This window comes from Martes martes (assembly GCF_963455335.1).
Source record: "Martes martes genome assembly, chromosome: 11".
NCBI classification, from domain to species: domain Eukaryota; kingdom Metazoa; phylum Chordata; class Mammalia; order Carnivora; family Mustelidae; genus Martes; species Martes martes.
In genome coordinates this window covers 2981125-2999927 of record NC_137899.1, presented here as the reverse complement: position 1 = coordinate 2999927, position 18803 = coordinate 2981125, and the positions used below count along the sequence as shown (strand labels likewise).

The 18803-nt window shown below is 52.3% G+C and overlaps 1 protein-coding gene across 1 annotated transcript in view; it reads right to left on the bottom strand.

The window, feature by feature from the left end:
- Nucleotides 1-18803, bottom strand: part of ABCA13 (ATP binding cassette subfamily A member 13) — a gene marked incomplete at both ends in the record, with an annotated part of 337321 nt that overhangs the window by 280639 nt on the left and 37879 nt on the right. The window contains 7 exons of the mRNA XM_080818179.1: nucleotides 112-209; nucleotides 666-793; nucleotides 3772-3956; nucleotides 4909-5073; nucleotides 7468-7601; nucleotides 12138-12268; nucleotides 14251-14414. Of these exons, the coding sequence (XP_080674305.1) occupies nucleotides 112-209; nucleotides 666-793; nucleotides 3772-3956; nucleotides 4909-5073; nucleotides 7468-7601; nucleotides 12138-12268; nucleotides 14251-14414 (1005 nt within the window). The remainder of the gene's footprint in view (nucleotides 1-111; nucleotides 210-665; nucleotides 794-3771; nucleotides 3957-4908; nucleotides 5074-7467; nucleotides 7602-12137; nucleotides 12269-14250; nucleotides 14415-18803) is intronic.

The following is an 18803-nucleotide window of genomic DNA, read 5'->3' as shown; positions in this document are numbered from 1 at the left end:
GCTGGCACATTTTGCCAGCACAGCTCACAGCAGGGGCAAAACAGAAGAGGGCACGAGCTGCTTGAGTGTTTTCTCAAACCCGTTGATTTGGAACCCTGTGCTGTGGTTTACCTGCCTCCACCGAAGGAACGCGTCCCTTTCTGGGTGCAATTGCTCGGGTCCGCCCGGTGTGGAGCTGTTAGCCGGTCTCTCGGGGCACGAGAGCACTGCTGTAAGGTCGACAAAAGGACACATGACTATTTCCCCTAAAGCACACTACTCCCCGCCCGGCTTCTCCGCGAGGCCTCGACGAGCACAGGGAATTCAGAAAGCCTGCAGCTCGGCAAACGGCACCTGTTACCAGACATTTTATGATCTCCCTGAGACAGAAAAACAGAAAATTCGTTGTGCTGTCGTTTCACGCGTCCTCAAGACGCGCGAGGATGGCATCGCGGGGAGAGGAGCGCTTCACTCCAAAGCGACACCCGTCCTCATTTCTTCTCTCTCCACCACGGAGAGGGGAGAAGCCCCCACCCCGCCCCCCAGCCACCCTGCAGAGCATAAAACGCCCCGTGACAACTGTGTCCGAGCCCAACGAAGGCATCGGGCACTTTCAAGTCTGCTTTCCAATCAGTCTCACGTGGGCTCCTAGCGAGCCGGCGACGAGTGAGACCCAGCCAGTTTACCTTGGACGAAACGCAAATTCTGGGCTACGGCGTTCCTGAGCGCCCCGAGGAGCAGAAGCGGTCTCTTCAGGGCCGGCCACGGGGGCAGGTCGCGAAGGACATTCTCCAGCTTCCGCAGATGCAGTAATCTGAGAACACAGGAAACTATTTTAGGACGTGTCAGAACGCCGCAATCGGCTTGGCGGGCGCGGGACCCACCGAAGGTGAATTAGCAGCGGCTGTGAGAGTCTCCCAGGGCCAAGAAGGACTCCCGGCCGGGCAGCTGGACACCTGCCGCCCCTGGGTGGAGAGTGGAGGGAAACAGAGGCCCCTGGTGCGGACACAGGCGCTCCCCAGCTGACAGCTGCAGAGACCACGCTCCCCGGAAAGGCAGGCAGTCACAGGGGCTGGGGGAGTGGGGGGCGCTTGTCCGGCTGTCCCAGACAGTCGAAGCTCCCTCCCACCCCAGAGGCTCTCTGTTGCCCCCAGAGGGTGCCTGACCCAGGAAGAGGGAGGGAGCAACCCAGACGAGCAGCTGGAAAGACAGGGACTCTGCAGCGAGAGAAGCTGAAATTGGAACAGGATGTTAGAGCGAAGAACCAGGTGCGGGTCACACTGTGGGAGCAAGTGCCCCAGCGGGAGAAGGCAGACCCTCGGGCATCCCTGCAAGCACAGGGATCTCCTGCCCTGGAAGAGAAAGTGAGCTGGAAGGAGAGACCCAGAAGACGCTGCCAGGGGCACCCATGCAAGGTGCCCGAGGCTGGGGCCCAGCGACAGGTGGCACCTGGCCCTCGTCCGGCCCTACCTGGCCCCGTGCCCACGCCAGCCTGCCTTTCCTGCATCTCATCACCCCGGTGTGGGAGGTCCAGGCAGGAACAGGCGGCACCACAATCACCCCCTGCCTCTAATGACGTGTGTCCTCAGTCCCAAAGGAAGGCTTGGTGGGTCTTCTGGTTGGAAGTTGGGACTTGGAAGAGAGAAGGTGTGAGCAATCGGCGAGAACAGGGTAGAAGTAATGAGCTGTGGTGTCCTGGCCGGCAGCTTCCCACCAAGGGCAGTGTGGATGATACGAGGATCTGGGGGCGCCGCGGGCACAAGGGCTAACTTCAGAACGGGCAGGCGGCATCTAAAATCATGATGACAGTGAGCGCTAAAATCATGATGACAGTGGGACACACTGAGGGATGCCGGGAGGGGATGCGAGCCCAGCGGCCAAAGCAGGCGTCAGCACAGAGGACGGTGCTGGGACCCGAGCCATGGCTGCCCCCACACCGGATACAGGAAACAAGCCGCTATAAAAACATGGGATTCGCAAGACAAGACTGGATCGGGAAGGTCTGTGCGAGGGGACGTCGGAAGAGGAAACTCAGTGAGCCTGTGAATGGCGGGATGGAGGGCTGGGGGGGGGGGAGTTGAGGAGAGAGAGGCGGATGCCGTGGGAGGCATGAGACGTGGGAGTCGTGAGGGACTGGGTAGCACTTGCGAGCTGCCACTAAGTGTGGGGTGTCCTCAACCCCGGGGTCTCCCTGCTGGCCACAAAGGGGGAGTGGGTCCTTCCTTCCTTCGAGGGGAAGACACAAGGCCACTGGGGTGGGGGGTCCTGCATGGAGCCAGCAGCAGACCAAGGGCTTCCCAACCAGCAAAGGACTCAGGGGCCACCAAGGAAACCAAGAAATGCCATCAGCATGGGGAGGTGGGAACCCAGGGAACAGAAGTGCACGGGCTACGGACATGCTTGTTACCCGGACGGCCAAGCGGAGGCATCTGTATCCCCGGACAGAGGTAGGTGTGGGGAGAAAGGGAGGCTTCAGGGCCCCACGGCTGGCCCAATGCACACAATAGCTGCGGGAAGACCCCCAGCTTCCCATCCTGAGTGTGGGCAGAAAGAGAAGCCCGGGCCAGCCACGCCTGGTCCTGCAAGGGGGTCTCACACATCCCCGATCCCTGGAGGAGCTGAGAGCCAGAGTGCCCCGGGGCTCTCTGTCGCCCGGGCAGAAGTGACAGGGGCATGGGAGGTTTGTAAGGTCAGGAAGGTGACCTACTCTATTGTTAGCACCCGGGCAATCTTTAAGATAAAACAGGAAACTAGACCTTCAAAAGCAAGATCCTCCTTCCTCACCAGGTTCCAGAAAACTCGAGGGAGTTGGAAATGTGTCCAGTTATGCAGATATGTGTGTGTACGTCATGTGTGCCCTAAGAACACGCGCCGACCCCATGTGATTCTGAGGATGCAATCCTCCCTCGTGCTGTGTAAGCAGCGAGCATTCCGAGGCCCGTGGCTTGAAATGGCCCTTCGGAGACAAAACTGAGACATCCTCTGTTTGCTACCAAGGAGAGCCTACACCTGAGGCATGTAACGGGGCCAAGTTCCTGCCAAGGGCAGGACCCGCTGAAGAAGACGGCCCAGTACTGCGACAGAACCGACCCGACCCGTCGGGAATCCGTTCGGCTTCTCTCAAAAAGGAAGAGCGTCTACTTTTCCCCATTTCTGAAGTGTTTCCAGACCTTCTGCCAACATTTCAACGGTGCAAAACTTCAAAGCAACTGTGAAAACAGTTCCTTCCATGAAAGTGCCTCCACAATGCTTTGTTCGTTTTCGATCTGAAGTCCGGAAGGCTGACCCCCTTCTTGGATATGCTCCCCCACGGGTTGTTGCCCTCCTCTGAACAGACATAGGGGGACGCCTGGGGTGTGTGTGGGGGGAGGGGGGTGGTGTTCCAGTGGGTTAAGTGTCTGCCTTTGGCTCAGGTCATGATCTCAGGGTCCTGGGTTCGAGTCCTGCATCAGGCTCCCTGCTCGGCGGGGATCCTGCTTCTCCCTCTCCCTCTGCCGCTCCCCCTGCTTGTGCTCTTGCTCTCATTCTTTCTCTCTCTCTCTCTCTCTCTCTGACAAATAAGTGGGTAAAATCTAAAAAAAATACAAATTAAAAGAAATAGAGACATTAGGTTGGGGCAAACGATTCAGGACAGTCCCCACGACACCAGCCTGGAGTCATCTCCCAGCTACTGAGTACGAAGCCACTGTCTAGCCGTGGTCCTATGAATTCTCCTCTCGCCGTCTCATTACGCGTCCTTAACATTCAGGCTCACGAGCCTAACCAGTAATCAAACAGGAAAGCACGCCTTACGTCTTGGGAGAAGGGCGGCTGCCGGGGGGGCCATCTGCCACCAAGCCGTCCCTCAGGAGGAGAAGCAGAGCCTGTAGAACCTTCACCACCTGCTGTGGCTCCCGCCCCTCCACAGTCGGACCTTGGAGAGCCTCCAGGCTGCGGGCGGCCCCGGCGAGCACCTGCTGGAGAACGCCAGGGAACACCTACACATGTAGAAATGGAAACAGTGTTATTAACCGTAACCAGCAGACAGGAGAGCATGTGCATGGGATACAGTAACGGAGTCTTCTAGAGGTCGGATGGCCCGTGTTTATGATTTGCCAGACTGAAAGGTCTGTCACGAGCCGTAGGATTTAATTTCTACTCAGAAACTAAGGATTAGAAATGGCATCGATGCTGCACACGGAGTTTCCATCGGGCTTCCCTTTGCCCCAGTGCCACTTGCAAAAGAGAAGGCGGGGGCACCCGGGGGGCTTGGTCAGTGGAACATCCGACTCTCGGTTTTGGCTCAGGTCGTGATCTCGGGGTTGTAAGATCGAGCCCCGTGTCGGGCCCCATGCTCACGTCCACGAAAACGGGCCACAGCACCTTTCTCAGTTTCCCTTAAATTGGTTACGGTTCGAGTACGATGCTTCTCGTCAAAGCCAGAGTGAAAGGACAGGCTGAGCGGCGCCCCCCACCTCAAGAGCTCCAGGGGGCTGGACCCCTGCTTCCGAATGCCCGAGGTGCTCATCCAAGGAGCCCCGTGGAAACCCCACATGCCAAAAACACACTATGGTTCTTGTCACGGCCACGTGTGCGTCTCAGTGGAAGACAGGCTTTCTGGGGACATTTGCAGTGAGGCCCCAGCGAGTGGAGGCCGACAGACGCACGCAGGAGAAAGGCGCTTAGTGGGCAGGACCTGGGGCTCCCGGGGCTTGTCCCTGGAAAGGACAGCAACGAAACAGGGAACAGAGTGTGGGGAAAGGGAACAGGTTCTCAGCTTTGTAGCTGCACAGAACCCTCGTCCACTACCACGGAGCACATTTGCACCCTGTGTTACCTGCATTCCCAAAAATAAATCAAATGCTATAAAAATCAATAAAATCAGAGTCTGAGAGACGGGGAGCAAAGAGACGGGTGCAGACACGCTGAGCGGGTCCCTGCGGACGGCACCTGCTTGGACGCTTGCAGCCAGCTGACCGCGTGCACCAGGTAGTCTGTGGCCTCAGACCAGTGCAGGGGACAGTCTGCGGGGTGACCCTCTGGGACAGCTTCGTCCTCGGAAGTCTGGGACAAGATGGAACATACCATCCGCTCCAAAGCTGCCTCTGCGGGAATCTGCCAACGAAAGGGAACATCGTTCAAGTCTGCTTTTTTCCAGAAGGTTCCCTTCTGAGAAGAATACCACAACCTTGGCAAAGGAAGAGCTCGGGGCTTTGTCTGATGGGAGAAGGAACGGGCTGGCCGAAAGCAGACAGCGGGCCAGCCCCGTTCACCTGGCACCGGGCACCCCCAAAGCGGCTTTGCCAGAAACATTTTCTCTTCCAGTGACCAAAGGTGGATGAAGCCAGGACAAGTCAAACTGGACTTGTGGGTCGGAAACGGTTTGACATTTTGGACCCAAATCTCCCTTATTTCTGTGCATGAACTTCTACACACAGTTCTTCTCCTGCAGCTCCGTAAAACCACTTCCGTGTGCGTGGGAACGAGCCATGTTCCCGTTACGTGGATTTACAGTAACTGCGCACCACGTTCCAGAACCTCTACGGATGGCGACAGCCAAAAGGCATTAACGCCCCACAGCCTCCTTGGAAGCTTTCTTCAGACGCGGAGAACTGACGCTCGCTGGTGACTATCACAAAGCCATGGTATCCTGTGAGGCTAACATGGCCCTGTCCCTTCCTACAGGACTCGCAGGGTCTCTGAGACATGGACACGGCTCGGTCAGGTTCCCTGCAATGGCCTCGTGACAGATCACGGGAGAGGGAAGACATGGGGGTCCCAGGGGGACAAGAGCCGTGATGTATCTGTCTTCTCAGTGGTCAGTGGAGAAAGGAAGCAGGAGAGATTCCTCTCTTCCGGGGGCAGCACGTGCAAAGGCCCAGAGTGGCAGCGCCCACAGTCAGATGGGACCAGGGGAGGCCCTGGGAGGCTCTGCGAATGCTGGATGGCGAGGGGCCTCACGCGGGTGGGGGGCAGGGTGATGGTGTCCCAACGTGCTCACCTCCGAATCCCCAGAGCCTATGAGTAGGTTTTACCTCGGCAGGTAGAATTACGGTTGCTGACCAGCAGACGCTGAGGGGGGAGACCACCCTGGATTATGAACTGAACCCACTGAAATCACAGGGCTCCTTACACGTGGGAGTGGAAGGCAAACGCCTTAGAGAAAACACCCCATCACCACTGCCCTGAGGGGAGAGGGACCCGGAGTCGCGGCATGCAGCGGCTTCTAGAAGCTAAGAAGGGAAGGAGAGCACACTCCCTGGAGCCTACAGAAGGGACACAGACACCCTGATGTGCAGCAGAGGGAGAGGGAGAATCAAGCTCCCCGCTGAGCAGAGAGCCCGATGTGGGACTTGATCCAGGACCCTGGGATCATAACCTGAGCCGAAGGCAGATGCTTAACCCACTGAGCCACCCAGGCGTCCCTGGAATTCTAATCTTGAAATACTTAGCATTCTAAACTAAAGGTTCTGTGTAACGTGATGCAAACTATATTCTAAAATAATGAGAAGGCAGGGTCCTGAGTCTAGAGAAAGCAGAGTAGCATCAGCCCCCTGGCTTTTCCCCATGCCCACGACAGATGCCACGGGACCCAATTCCAAGTCCCACGGGAGGTCAGCTGTTAATGAAATGGTGCCAGATGCAGGAGGAGCCCAGGGACCCACCCATCTTGGCCAAGCCTGAGACCCACCGGCAGAAGGAATTTTCCAGACACACAGCCATTAGCAGCAGCATCTGGCAGAGGCCAGTGGCTGACCCCCAGACTCACGGCACCAATCGGTCACCCCGGAGTGAAGAGCATCCATCCACAGGCACACAGCGGCTGTGAAAATGTGAAAAGTGCCATCCGGGAGGTACCAGGTGGTGGACCTCGGAGAAGTGAGCCAAACCCATGCCCTGAGCACAGAACAAGACCCAAGCCAAAGAGTGTGGGTCTTGTCCAAACGTCCAGCCCTTCGACCCCAACCAGCAAGGCCCTCACCCTGGAGGGATCCGTGCAGCCAACAGAGACAGGTGCATGCTTTCCGGACCCTGCCCCATGCAAAGCAGGAGTGCCAGCAAACACACAGGACTGACAAAGGGAAGGCGCAGATAGAGAGAGAGACTTCTAGAACCTCAGGGGTAGCAGCGGTCAGCTGGGTCTCCAGGGGTCAGCTCTTCCAACCCCTTTATTTTATACAGTTTGAAAAGGGAGGCGCCTATCTGGTGAGTCCCCCAGCTCCTGCCCCTCGCTCCCGTCCCGACCCCTTGTAGGGGCCAAGAGAGAGAATGACTATGACTAATTATTCTGTTACTTCCAAACCACCTCTGGGGTTGGGATACAATGACCAGGTAAGAGGAAGGGAGACTTCTAGAAGGGCCAGACCGATCCAAGCGGCTGCAATGCTCGCAGAGGACTCCCTGTCCTACCGCGTCTCCCAACCCACCGCCCACCCACCCCGGGAGCACCCTTAGAGGAACACTCTCGAGGGGAAACCCCACAGTGTGAGAGGCCTCAAGCAAGCGTACCTCCTGAAATTCCGCGGAGTAATTCAGGATTTGTTCTGCGTGAAGGTCATCGAAGCCAAATCGGGATTTGAGGTCAGCCTGGACCTTCTGTGGATCCCACACCAGCTCCCGCAGGGACAGGTTGTATCTGGACCCTGCAAGGCAACCAGTGAGTGACCCCCGTCAATTAAGGCAACAACAGTGTGACGCACGATTCAGAGAGCAGTGCCTCGTTCACTCCACCAGGAAAATCAAGTGGAGACCAAACGCTCTCCAGGCAGTCAGGCCGGAGAAGCAAACAGAAGCGACCACGGGATGCCTCGCGGCTTGGTAGGATGGCCCACGGCCCTCGTATTCATGACCGCAGAGTTTCCAGAAGGAATATGACAACATATTTCAAGAGCTTTATGAAATTCCAATCACACTTCTAAGAAATCCTTCTCGAGAAGTCTAACCAGATGCATGAAGACGAAGTAACGTACAACACAATGCTACGGCACTGGTCTTAACACAGAGTCAATACTAAAACCTGCGAAGCGTCTAGCATGGGGAGAAAGGATAAATGGCAGTAAATTCACAGCAGAAAATACTGCCCTCTTTAAAACCACATTTCTGGGGCGCCTGGGGCGCTCGGTCAGTTGAGCATCTGGCTCTTGATTTCAGCTCAGGTCATGATCTCAGGGCCATGGGATCGAGCCCTGAGTCACCTCTGTGCTCTGCGAAGAGTTTGCTGGTCCCGCTCCCTCTGCTCCTCCCCCTGCTCTACCTCTCTCTCAAACAAATAAATAAAATAAAATACTTTTTAAAAAATAAAAATAAAACCGCATTTCTGAAAACTATTTAAGGTCACAGATCAAAGTTCCCTTAGAAGAATTAATCAAGGTATAAAACTCATTAAGGACCCAAAGAACCCAGCAACGCTCCCTGGAAATGGCATGTGCAGAATATAATTCCAAACCCAGCCCCCCCACCGAGGTTTGACATAATGACATAATTTCTGTGACCGTGGCCTGGCGACTGCAAACCTAAAAGCTTATAAATTCCAAGGCGAGCCTTCCTCTGAAATCCCAGCAGTGAGACAGTGTTCAGATCGTGAAACACGAGCCTCTCCCAGCCGTCCACACGTGCAAAGGACCACAAAACCACTCTCACTCACGTGACCTCTTGGTACCCTTATTTTTTTCTAAGTTTTTATTTATTTATTTGAGAGAGAGAGACAGAGAAAACACAAGCAGAGGGAGCAGCAGCCAGAGGGAGAAGGAGAAGCAGGCTCCTCACCGAGCAGGAAGCCCACCATGGGGCTCGATCCCAGGACCCCGGGACCATGACCTGAGCCAAAGGCAGGCGCTTCATCGACTGCCTTCTCTCAGTACCTTTAACTTAATACTGTGGCTCTCCAGGAAAGACATAGTTCTGCCACTTACAAAAGGCCCAGCCAGAGGGAACTTTAGGAAGGCGTCCAAGGTGGGGCCGATCCCAGAAATCTGAGACCCCTTGCTCTTAGTCTAGCTGTCTATGCATAAAGGGGACAAGGTCTGGTTCTATGGTTTTATTTTAATTTTAAGATTTATTTATTTATATATTTATTGGGGGGAGGGGCAGAGGGAGAGAGAGAATCCTAAGCAGACCTCGCACTGAATGCAGAACCCAACGTAGGGCTCAATCGCAAGACCCCAAGATCAGCACCTAAGCCAAAACCAAGAGTCAGAAACTCAACAGACTGAGCCACCCCAGAGCTCCTGGTTCTGAGATTTTTAAACTGGCATTTATTGTGTGTCAAAGAGGCAGTCTCCAGGCCATGCACTTCCCTCGCCAGGTTTTGCTGAGTTCCCTACAACGCACCAGGCAGGTGTAATAATTACCCTCTTCTAGGGGAGAAGGAAGCAGACAGTGAGTCATATGATGTCACGCCGCTGCCTTTAGTCATGACTCAAACCCAGATGGGAGCCCTGACCCTGCGTGGTAACCGTTAAACTCTGCTGCTCTCAGAACGTATCAGGATTATGCACAGAATTCTAGAAAGGAGGGGAAACAGTGACCCCAGTCACTGAGGGGTATCAAACTGTAAAATCATTCTAGGGGCACCTGTGTGGTCCATTCGTTAAGCGTCTGCCTTCAACTCAGGTCACGATCCCAGAGTCCCAGGATCGAGCCCCGCATCGGGCTCCCTGCTCAGCGGGGAGCCTGCCTCTCCTTCTTCCTCTGTCTCCTGCTCCCCCTGCTTGTGTTCCCTCTCTCGCTGTCTCTCTCTGTATCAAATAAATAAATAAAATCTTTTTTAAAAAATCAAGCAATGAATCTTGGAACACAGAAAAAATAAAATTAAATTAAATAATAATCATCATCATCATTTTAGAACGATGAGAAACAATAGGGCTTGACACTCGCTGCTGGACGGCAGAGCTCAGATCACAGGAATGCACAGGTTCGGTGAAGCACGTGCCTGGACCCTTGACCCCAAGTCACTGACAGGGCGCATCCTTCCCCTTCCCATACCGTGATCTGCTCATTAGGCAAAGGGACTTTTCTTGGAGACAAGAGAAACGAAGACAATTTTTAGTCATCTCAAGGTGCTTTGTCATAGTGTTCCTCCGCTCTGACTCCCTGGCAACTGAAAAAATAACTTCTTCTAATGACATTCTTAGCTGTACTGAACGTTCCAGTTGTAAGGTGAATGGGTTGCTGTAATTTGGATCATGTACGAATACTTGAGCTTCCTGATGAGTCGGTTACCACGGACGTCACCGGGGAGGTTCCGTTCTGAGGGTAAGGACTGCTGGTTCCCACTGGAATCACCCAGAGGAGAAGCCAATTTGACATTAATGACGAGCCTTTCCTCTTGCGGAGTCCAGAGGACAGGGACTCTCCTGCCCAGGAGGGCCTCCTCCCTATGCTAAGTCACCAGGAACAAGAAGAACCTGAGTGTGACGGGGGAAGGAGGGTGTCACATCAGATTGTCCCAAGGAACCAGAAAAGTCTGGGAGGGGCATAAATCTGTGCATAACCACCTCATGACATAGGTCAGGAGACAGACTTCAAGAGTTAGCAGCAGGCAGAGAACATGACCCTGGGCTCCTGGCCCCACGTCGGCCTGCCTGCCCCCCAGTCTAGCCCTCACTTCTGTGCCATGACCGTCTGTCCACAATGCTGGTCCAAAAGCTGCCCCAGCATTCTTCTGTGATCTGGCTCAGGATCGCTCTCTGGATGACCCCTTGCCATCGCCCGCTGCCCCAAACACAGCGGGCATAATATGTATGCGGTTCTTGCCAAAGCCAGGAGCTTCATGCACAGTTCTTCCCGGCAGTGCACCCTCGCATCTTTGATGAACTAGAACTCATCTTTCAGAACCTCTCCTCAACGCTTTTCCTAAAAGGCCAGATCCCTACTCTGCGGGCTTTGTTTTTTCTTTATTGAAGCATCTCTCTCCTGTACTAAGCAGGACTTCCCTGAGAGCAAGAACAATGTATTATTCCATTTCTTGTTCCCTCTCATAGGACAATGTTTGGTTCATAGGAAGTACTCGGTACGGGTTTATTGAAGGAGTGGATGGATGGATGGATGAATGGATGGGTTGGTAGATGGGTGGGTAGGTGGATGGATGGGTGAATGAATGGATGTTGAGATGGATGGATGGATGGATGGATGGATGGACGAACAGATGGGTGAGTGGGTAGTGGGTGGATGATTACGTGGATGAATGATGGATAGATGAGTGTAGGAATTCTAACTCCACTGTCCGCTCCCTTGAATTTCCCTTACAGAAAGAGATAGAAATAGAGAAAAAAGAAAGAGAGAATTAAAACACTCAGGTCCAGTTGGCAATTAAAGAAATAATACCCTGAACGGAGAGTAGAAGAGTGCCTATGGGGGGCCTGAAAGGTGGGAAAGTGGGAAATACTGGTCAAAGGGTACAAACTTAGTTATACGGCAGATCTGGAGTTCTAATGTACAACACAGTGACTGCAGTTACTAATACTGTATTATATGCTTGAAGTTTGCTGAGAGGTCTTCACTGCTCTCACCAAAGGGGAGGTAACTAACTGTGGGAGGAGAGAGACAGGCTCATTAACTCCAGTGTGATAACAACAGCACAATCTATGCATGTCTCAAACCATCACATTGTAGGCTTTAAGCCAATGCCATTTTAAAGGTCCCTGGCTGGCTCAGTGGAAGAATGTGGGACTCTTGATCTCGGGGTTGTGAGTTCAAACCCCAGGTTGGGTGTAGAGATTACTTAAATAAATAAAACTCTAAAAAACATGTAAACAGGGTTTGTCTATTTGGGCTTTCCAAGTCTACATCCATCTGCCTTCCAAATTTTCAAATATTTTTTTTTTTTCCAAATAGGAGGAGAGGAGAGAGGAAAGATTCAAATCACAGAACCAATGACAGGTCTAATCCTCAAGGACATCAAATAAAAGAATTTTAAAATCAGTCATTTTTTAATTAAAAATAACCCATTTATGAGCAGTGGCCACCGAGTTTCAATAACAGTAGAAAGTCAGATTCGGGTTTGAATTCCAAATTTTCAGTCTACTTCCTCCTTTTAGTAACAGGAACCAGGGTTTCCTTTTGGCATTTGACATTTTGGTTAAATCATTTTCGAACAGCTTTGGAGCTCTGCGGTGGTTGTTGACGAACGTGACCGGGGGAACACGTGAAATCCCACACGAGCTCTCGAGTACACGTACCAGGGGCGGCCATCCCGTGCTCCTGCAGAAATGTCAGCGTCGAAATGGTCACGTTCAGCACGATTTCAGAAACCGTGGAGAAAGTGTGGTTGAGGCGGAGCCAGTCTAAATCTTCCAAAGTTGCCAAGGCACTGGAACCGAAAGAAAAGCAAAGTAATGTGAGCGGGCTTTGCAAACCGAGGGCAGTGGACCCAGACTTACTTGTGACCTGGCAGCCAGGTCCCAGCCCTGTGCAGGATGTGGACAGACCACGGACTTACCAGCTCTCAACGTGGCTTCCAATGTGGCCCTGACTCCCTGGACTAGGGACCGATGCTTCCGACAGCAGGCAAGGCTAGCCGGGGTGCAAGGTGTCATTACCTCTAAAAAGCACGTGGTCAGACACTGCTTCGAGCTCAGGTCATCAGTCTGAACTCTGGAGTCCCCTCCTACAATAGCAAGCACCCTAACCCCCTACTGTCTGAACCCATGCATCTGAGGATGTCAGGGGCACCATCAGGGCTGGCCAACCGGTTTCACAGAACGAGGGGCTCCGGGGAGACCCTGTATATATTGCGTTCATGTTATTCTTAAATACCTAAACGTTGTATTTTGTAAGTAATTGTATTAAGTCTAATTATAAATAATAAGCCTGTAAACTAGAAAATCCATTCACAGGAAGTAGGAATATGTCTAAATCTTAGCAGCAAGAGACCAGCATCATATAAGCTACGCATCAGACAGGCTACTTCCCTACAGCTTCCCTTCAGGAACGTCTCGCACGGTGTCCCTGTGTGATGAAGGGCATCCCATGATGACAAGACAGACCATTAATAAATGATCAGTCTGCCCGATACCACATCCTTTCTTCTCTATAAGGTTTTACTTATTTATTTGACAGAGAAAGAGTGAGCACATGATCGGGGGGAGCAGCAGAGGGAGAGGGAGAAGCAGGCTCCCTGCCGAGCCGAGACCCCGAAGCGGGGCTTGATCCCAGGACCCTGGGATCATGACCTGAGCCGAAGGCAGACGCTTTAACCCACTGAGCCACCCAAGCGCCCTGCAAATAAATCTAATTCTAAATCTAATGCCATTTTTTTTTTCTTTTTTAAGGAATGGTAGTTGTTTTTTGTGTGTGTTTTTAATGGAAGTAGAGTCGACCGCATGCGGATTTTCCTGACCTTCATCACTGAAGCGGAATACAGAAATAAGATTAACGCTGGAGCTGACATAGTCCAACAAGCGTCAGCGATATGCTCTGATCTCAAACTCCGTCTCTCTCCGGAGAGCCCAGTCACCGCCCGCGCTAACATATTCAGGGCCCAGAGAGCAAGGGCACCTGAGAAAACGCACCCACTATATTCAAGCATATGACTTATCAATCAACCCACAGACTGTCAGAACATGCCCCACTGTCTGCCATTGACCGATAGGCCTTCATAAGAATGTGGAAAGTCGTGTTCAAATTTAGAATTTTCTGAACTCGGGGCACCTGGGGGGCTCAGCCTGTGGAGCCTCTGCCTTTGGCTCAGGTCATGATCCCAGGGTCCTGAGATCCAGCCCCACACTGGGCTCTCTGCTCATGGGAAAGCTGTTTCTCCCTCTGCCCCGTCCCTCCCCCGACTCATGCTCGCTCGCTCTCTCTCTCTCTCTCACTCTTGCTCTCTCTCAAGTAAATAAGAAAAATCTCAAACATCAAATAGCAACCATTAAAAATGATCATTTGAAGGGGCGCCTGGCTGGCCCAGTCGAGGGGGCAGGGGACTCTTGCCCACAGCATTGTAAGTTCAAGCCTCGCGTTGGACAGAGGTTACTTAAAATGAAAATCTTAAAAAAAAAATCACCATAATAAAAATGATCGCTTGAAGACAACGGGAACGTATGAAAAGTTAATGACGTAATGTTCAATTGCCAAAATCTGGACGATATGACTGCCCTTGTATAAAATAGTCGCACGGAAGGACCAGGAACGGACACGGAGAGGCAAGACTCCCAGCCATCTCAGGGTGCCGTGATTCCCGATCGCTTTCTCCAACGGAACAAGAGATCAGCCAGACACACAGACATCCCCATGAAAAGGCGAGGAGAAGAAAGCCCCCACACCTATCGTCGTAGATCTCTCTTTTGCACTTACTTCAAAGCCGCCTGGAGGAGGTGTGCCCCGCCACGGAGACGGTCTTCCGCGCGAGTGTGGTTTGCATACAATCTTGGCAGAAGAAATAGAAACTTCCAGATGTGGGGCTGCTGGTGGAGCTTTTCCAGTTCCGAGATCACTTCCTCAGTCTTATTGAGATCCATCTGTTAGGAAAAAGCACCCAGAGTTCCCCCTTCCATGTCGTTCACGACACTGAAGAAGCAGTGGGGCTGGGTGGGCTTCCAGAACCTGGCGTGCCACCGCATTGAACAGATGAGATTTGAAGATCATCCCTTTGGGTTGGGATTTTAAATATTGGGAAGCTGTGGACTTCACAGACACAGAGAGGTACGGGTCTGTTTTTGTAACAAGCTACGTCATCGTCTACGATCTTGAGACTTGGAAATAAATGATAAGTTGTTCAGATAGAAACAGAAATGGAGCCCCTGCTCTTATTTGAGGGTTTTCTGTTACCGCAGCAGAACTCAGCCCTAATGGAAGCGCAGCGTGAATAATTAAATCCCGGACTCCCTCCGCACGAGATCCCCATCCCACCCTCCCCCACCACTGTGTGTCATGGCCCAACCGTACAGCCTTGGTCTGGAGGAAGGAAAATGAAAAATCACAACTAAAAGAACATCCCAGCAATACAGCCAGGGAATAAGAAACTACAGACCAGATTTCTTTCTCTGGGATTTAAAAAAAAAAAAAAAAAATGAGGGGCACGGGGCTGGCTCAGTTGGGAGACCAGGAACTCCTGATCTCAGGGGTCATGAGTTCAAGCCCCAGATGGGTATAGAGATTAGAAATAAATAAATAAACAGGCAAAAAAACTAACTTCAACTTTTACAAAAAATGAGACTGGGGGTTCCTGGGGGGCTCAGTCGTTAAGCCTCTGCCTTCAGCTCAGGTCATGATCCCAGGGTCTTGGGATTGAGTCCTACATTGGGCTCCCTGCTCAGTGGGGAACCCGCTTCTCCCTCTGCCCCCTGTTCGTGCTCACTCAAACAAATAAATTTTTTTTTAATAAAATAAATTTAAAAAGTGAGACTGGAGGTTAAGAATTTAACGTGTGTGTTTTAGTGGGTAGATGTGGGAAGGGCTTCCTCCCTGGGCAAAAGTATGTGGGGGAGGGGGGACTGACTGCATCTCACTGAAGCTGTAAACCAGCTGCTTTAAACGCAACCTGTAAGCGGGGCAGGGAAGGTCGGGTGCCAGGCAGGACTGAGATGGGGTATGTGGGGAAAAGGGGAAGAAAATGCATCTTCCTACAACATGGCCGGTTTGATCAGAAGGCACTGATCTGGGGGCGCCTGGGTGGCTCCGTGGGTTAAGCCTCTGCCTTCAGCTCAGGTCATGATCTCAGGGTCCTGGGATCGAGCCCCGCATCGGGCTCTCTGCTCAGCATGGAACCTGCTTCCCCCTTTCTCTGCCTGCCTCTCTGCCTACTTGTGATCTCTCTGTCAAATAAATAAAATCTTTAAAAAAAAAAAAAAAAGAAGGCACTGATCTGCACTGGCATTTAGTACAGAGACTCTGGAACATTCCAGATGCCTGAGCTTTTCACACCACACACTAGCTATGGCAAAGCGAACACCGAGCAGGGGCCTCCAGAACGTTCCTGAGCCAGCATGCTCCCCCAGGGGAGTCACACCCCAAACTCCAGTGGCACCTCTGGGAGGACAGGCCCAGGTCTGGGCTCTGGGGCCCCATGCCCGGGGTTCCAACCCTCAGCAGGCCCAGCCCAGAGTCTCGCTTGAGAAAATTAAATTCGCCTTACAACCCATGCCTTGAGGGACTCTGGCTGTCTCAAATACAGTCCTGCTGAAAACACATCATTGGAAAGAAGAGTTTGGGGATGCCTGGCCGGTTCAGCCGATGGAACACGCAACTCTGGATCTTACAGTCGTGAGTTCAAGCCCCACGTTGGGCGTGGAGAGGATGTAAAAGAGAAGCATTTGAAAAATAAAATAAAAACAAGTGCTTTGAACGTGACCACCAGGTCTCTGGAGACTAAGCTTCAAATGTTTGTTACGATACTTACGGTTAAGAAACTGGAGCTTGGAGAAGAATCTACAATAAAAGAGATTTCAGGAGTTAGTTCGGAGAGCAGTCAAGCATTGGCCAGCCCTGTTCCAGTTCTAAAACCAAGGCGGCGATCACGAATCCCGGCCCCAACCTCGAGGACACCCACACCGGGGAGCAAGTTTGAAGGACGCGGTCACCGCGGATTCGCAAAGCAAGAGAGAATCGATTGGGTGCCCAGGAAATGACTCAACGGGTCAAGCAAACCTCAGTCATGGGCCAACAAAGTATTGATTATTCTATTGATTTCTGATGCCACAGCCATTGTGAGTACTCAGGACAAGTACTCGGGCAGGACAAGAAAGAAAAAGAAAAAACCTCGAAGAGGCCAAGAAGAACAAAGTTACGGTTTCTTTCAGATTCTCTGTGGAGTCACAGTGGGACACGGTAAGAGAGGCCCAGACTGGTCTCTGCCCTCGAATTTCTGGGGTGACTCAGGGACAAGAGCATCCTTTGTTATACCGGGTCTCGGTCCCCGTCCCTGACAGAAGAGCCTGTAAGACTTTGGGAATTTCTGGAATGATAAGAGTGTCTTTCTGTGCTAATGAGATGCCCGGGGGCTGCCCACCCCCCCGCCGGATAGGGCCAGGAGGGGGGTCGATCCCCCCAGAAAGACCATGATTCAAGGACTGGGACTTTTTCGGCCCCACTCCCTTGACCTCCAGGGTGGGGAGAGGGCTGGAGACTGAGCTAATCACCGATGACCACTGAGTTCATCAGGTACACCAACCTAATGGAACCACCAGAAAAACCCCAAAAGATGGGGTTCGGAATGCTTCCGGTTAGTAAACATATCGACATGCTGGGAGGTGGCACACCCCAGTTCAACAGGGACAGAAGACCCTTCCGGGCCTCTTCCTATATACTTGATTTGGGGGTCCCTCTGAACCCTTTATAATATAAAAAAATATATAAATATAAAATATTAAAAAATTATAAAATATAAAAAAACAGTAAAGGGGTGCCTGGATGGCTCAGCCGGTAAAGCCTCTGCCTTAGGCTCAAGTCATGATCCCAGGGTCCTGGGATCGAGTCCTGTATCAGGCTCCCTGCTCAGTGGGGAGTCTGCTTGTACCCCCCCACCTCCCACTCATGCTCTCTCCCTCTCTCTCTCTGACAAATAAATAAAATCTTTAAAAAAAAAAAAAGCAGTAAACCAGCTAGAGTTCTATGTGCCGTTCTAGCAAATGAATCAAACCCCAGGAGGGGGTCGTGGGGACCTCCAGCTTGTAGTCAAATTGAACAAAACTGGGTGCCTGGGACCCACGATTTGGAATTGGGGGTCTGAAGTGGGGCGGTCGGGGGACGGAGCCCCTACCCATGGGGTCTGAGTCATGCCGGGTGGTTGTGTCAGAACTGAATTAAATGACAGGACGCCCCTGGAGTTCCCCTGGAGTGACAGGCCCACACGCCCGTGGTGGGAAGTGTCAGCTGTGAAGGCACAGGTTTTCTCTGGCGGGTGCGTCCACCATGAAAAGTGGCTCCAACAGCAAGGAACTGGAAATAAAGTGGAGGTAGAAATTCTTGTCAAAAAAAAAACTAGTTCTTGGGGCGCTTAGGTGGCTCAGTCGGTAGAGCATCAGACCCTTGATCTCGCCTCAGGTCTTGATCTCAGGGGGTGGTGAGTTCAAGCCCTGCACTGGGTTCCACGCTGGGCGTGGAGCCTACTTTAAAAAAAAAAAAAAAACAACAAAAAACAGTTCTCTGTTTCTAGAATACAGAAAACCTCATTTGAACACCACATTTTATAGAAGCAGAATGATCTCGTGATGGTGCCTAATAGAAGAACCCCATCACTTGGCCTCTGAAGGGGCTCTGGTCTCCTGCTGACGCATTTGGGTCCGTTGTGAAACCCGCCTGGCCTTGCCTGGCCCTGGATGAGGGCTGCTTTCTCTCTCAGAAATAGCACACGGTGTCACCTCGCTGTCCGCTCTCCAGTCACGCTCTTGATCCCTCCCCTCGTATCCGTGAGAAGATAACAATTCTATGAAGAGGAGCCCTGGAGGCGGGTACTGAGGGTGTCCAGACATCACCAGTGAAAACCCGGGGTGGCCAGTCAATTCGAATTTCAGGTAAACAACGGATACTTTTTCACTCCAAGTACATAATCTTGGAGACAGGCTTATCCTAAAAACCTGTTTACTGTTTCCCTGAAACTCAAATTTAGCTCCGCTAAAATTTAAAAGCAGAGGGTGGGATAGTATTTAAGGGAGCGCGGTCGGGTAGGCGGGCTGGGGCTCCAGCTCGTTGCTCAAGCTGACAGCCACCGCAGGCTTAGGGGCAGGAGAGGGGGGCCTTTCATGGCCCACGCCTCCCTGCTGGTGATCCAGGCTCTAGCAGCTCCGCATCTGATTCTCCGTCTCTGTCACTGATTCATAAGTAAGAGTCAGGGCCTCCTAGGATGTGGGCACGCTCCATAAGGCACATCCTAGGTTGTGGGCATGCTTCATAAGGCACAGACCTATCTG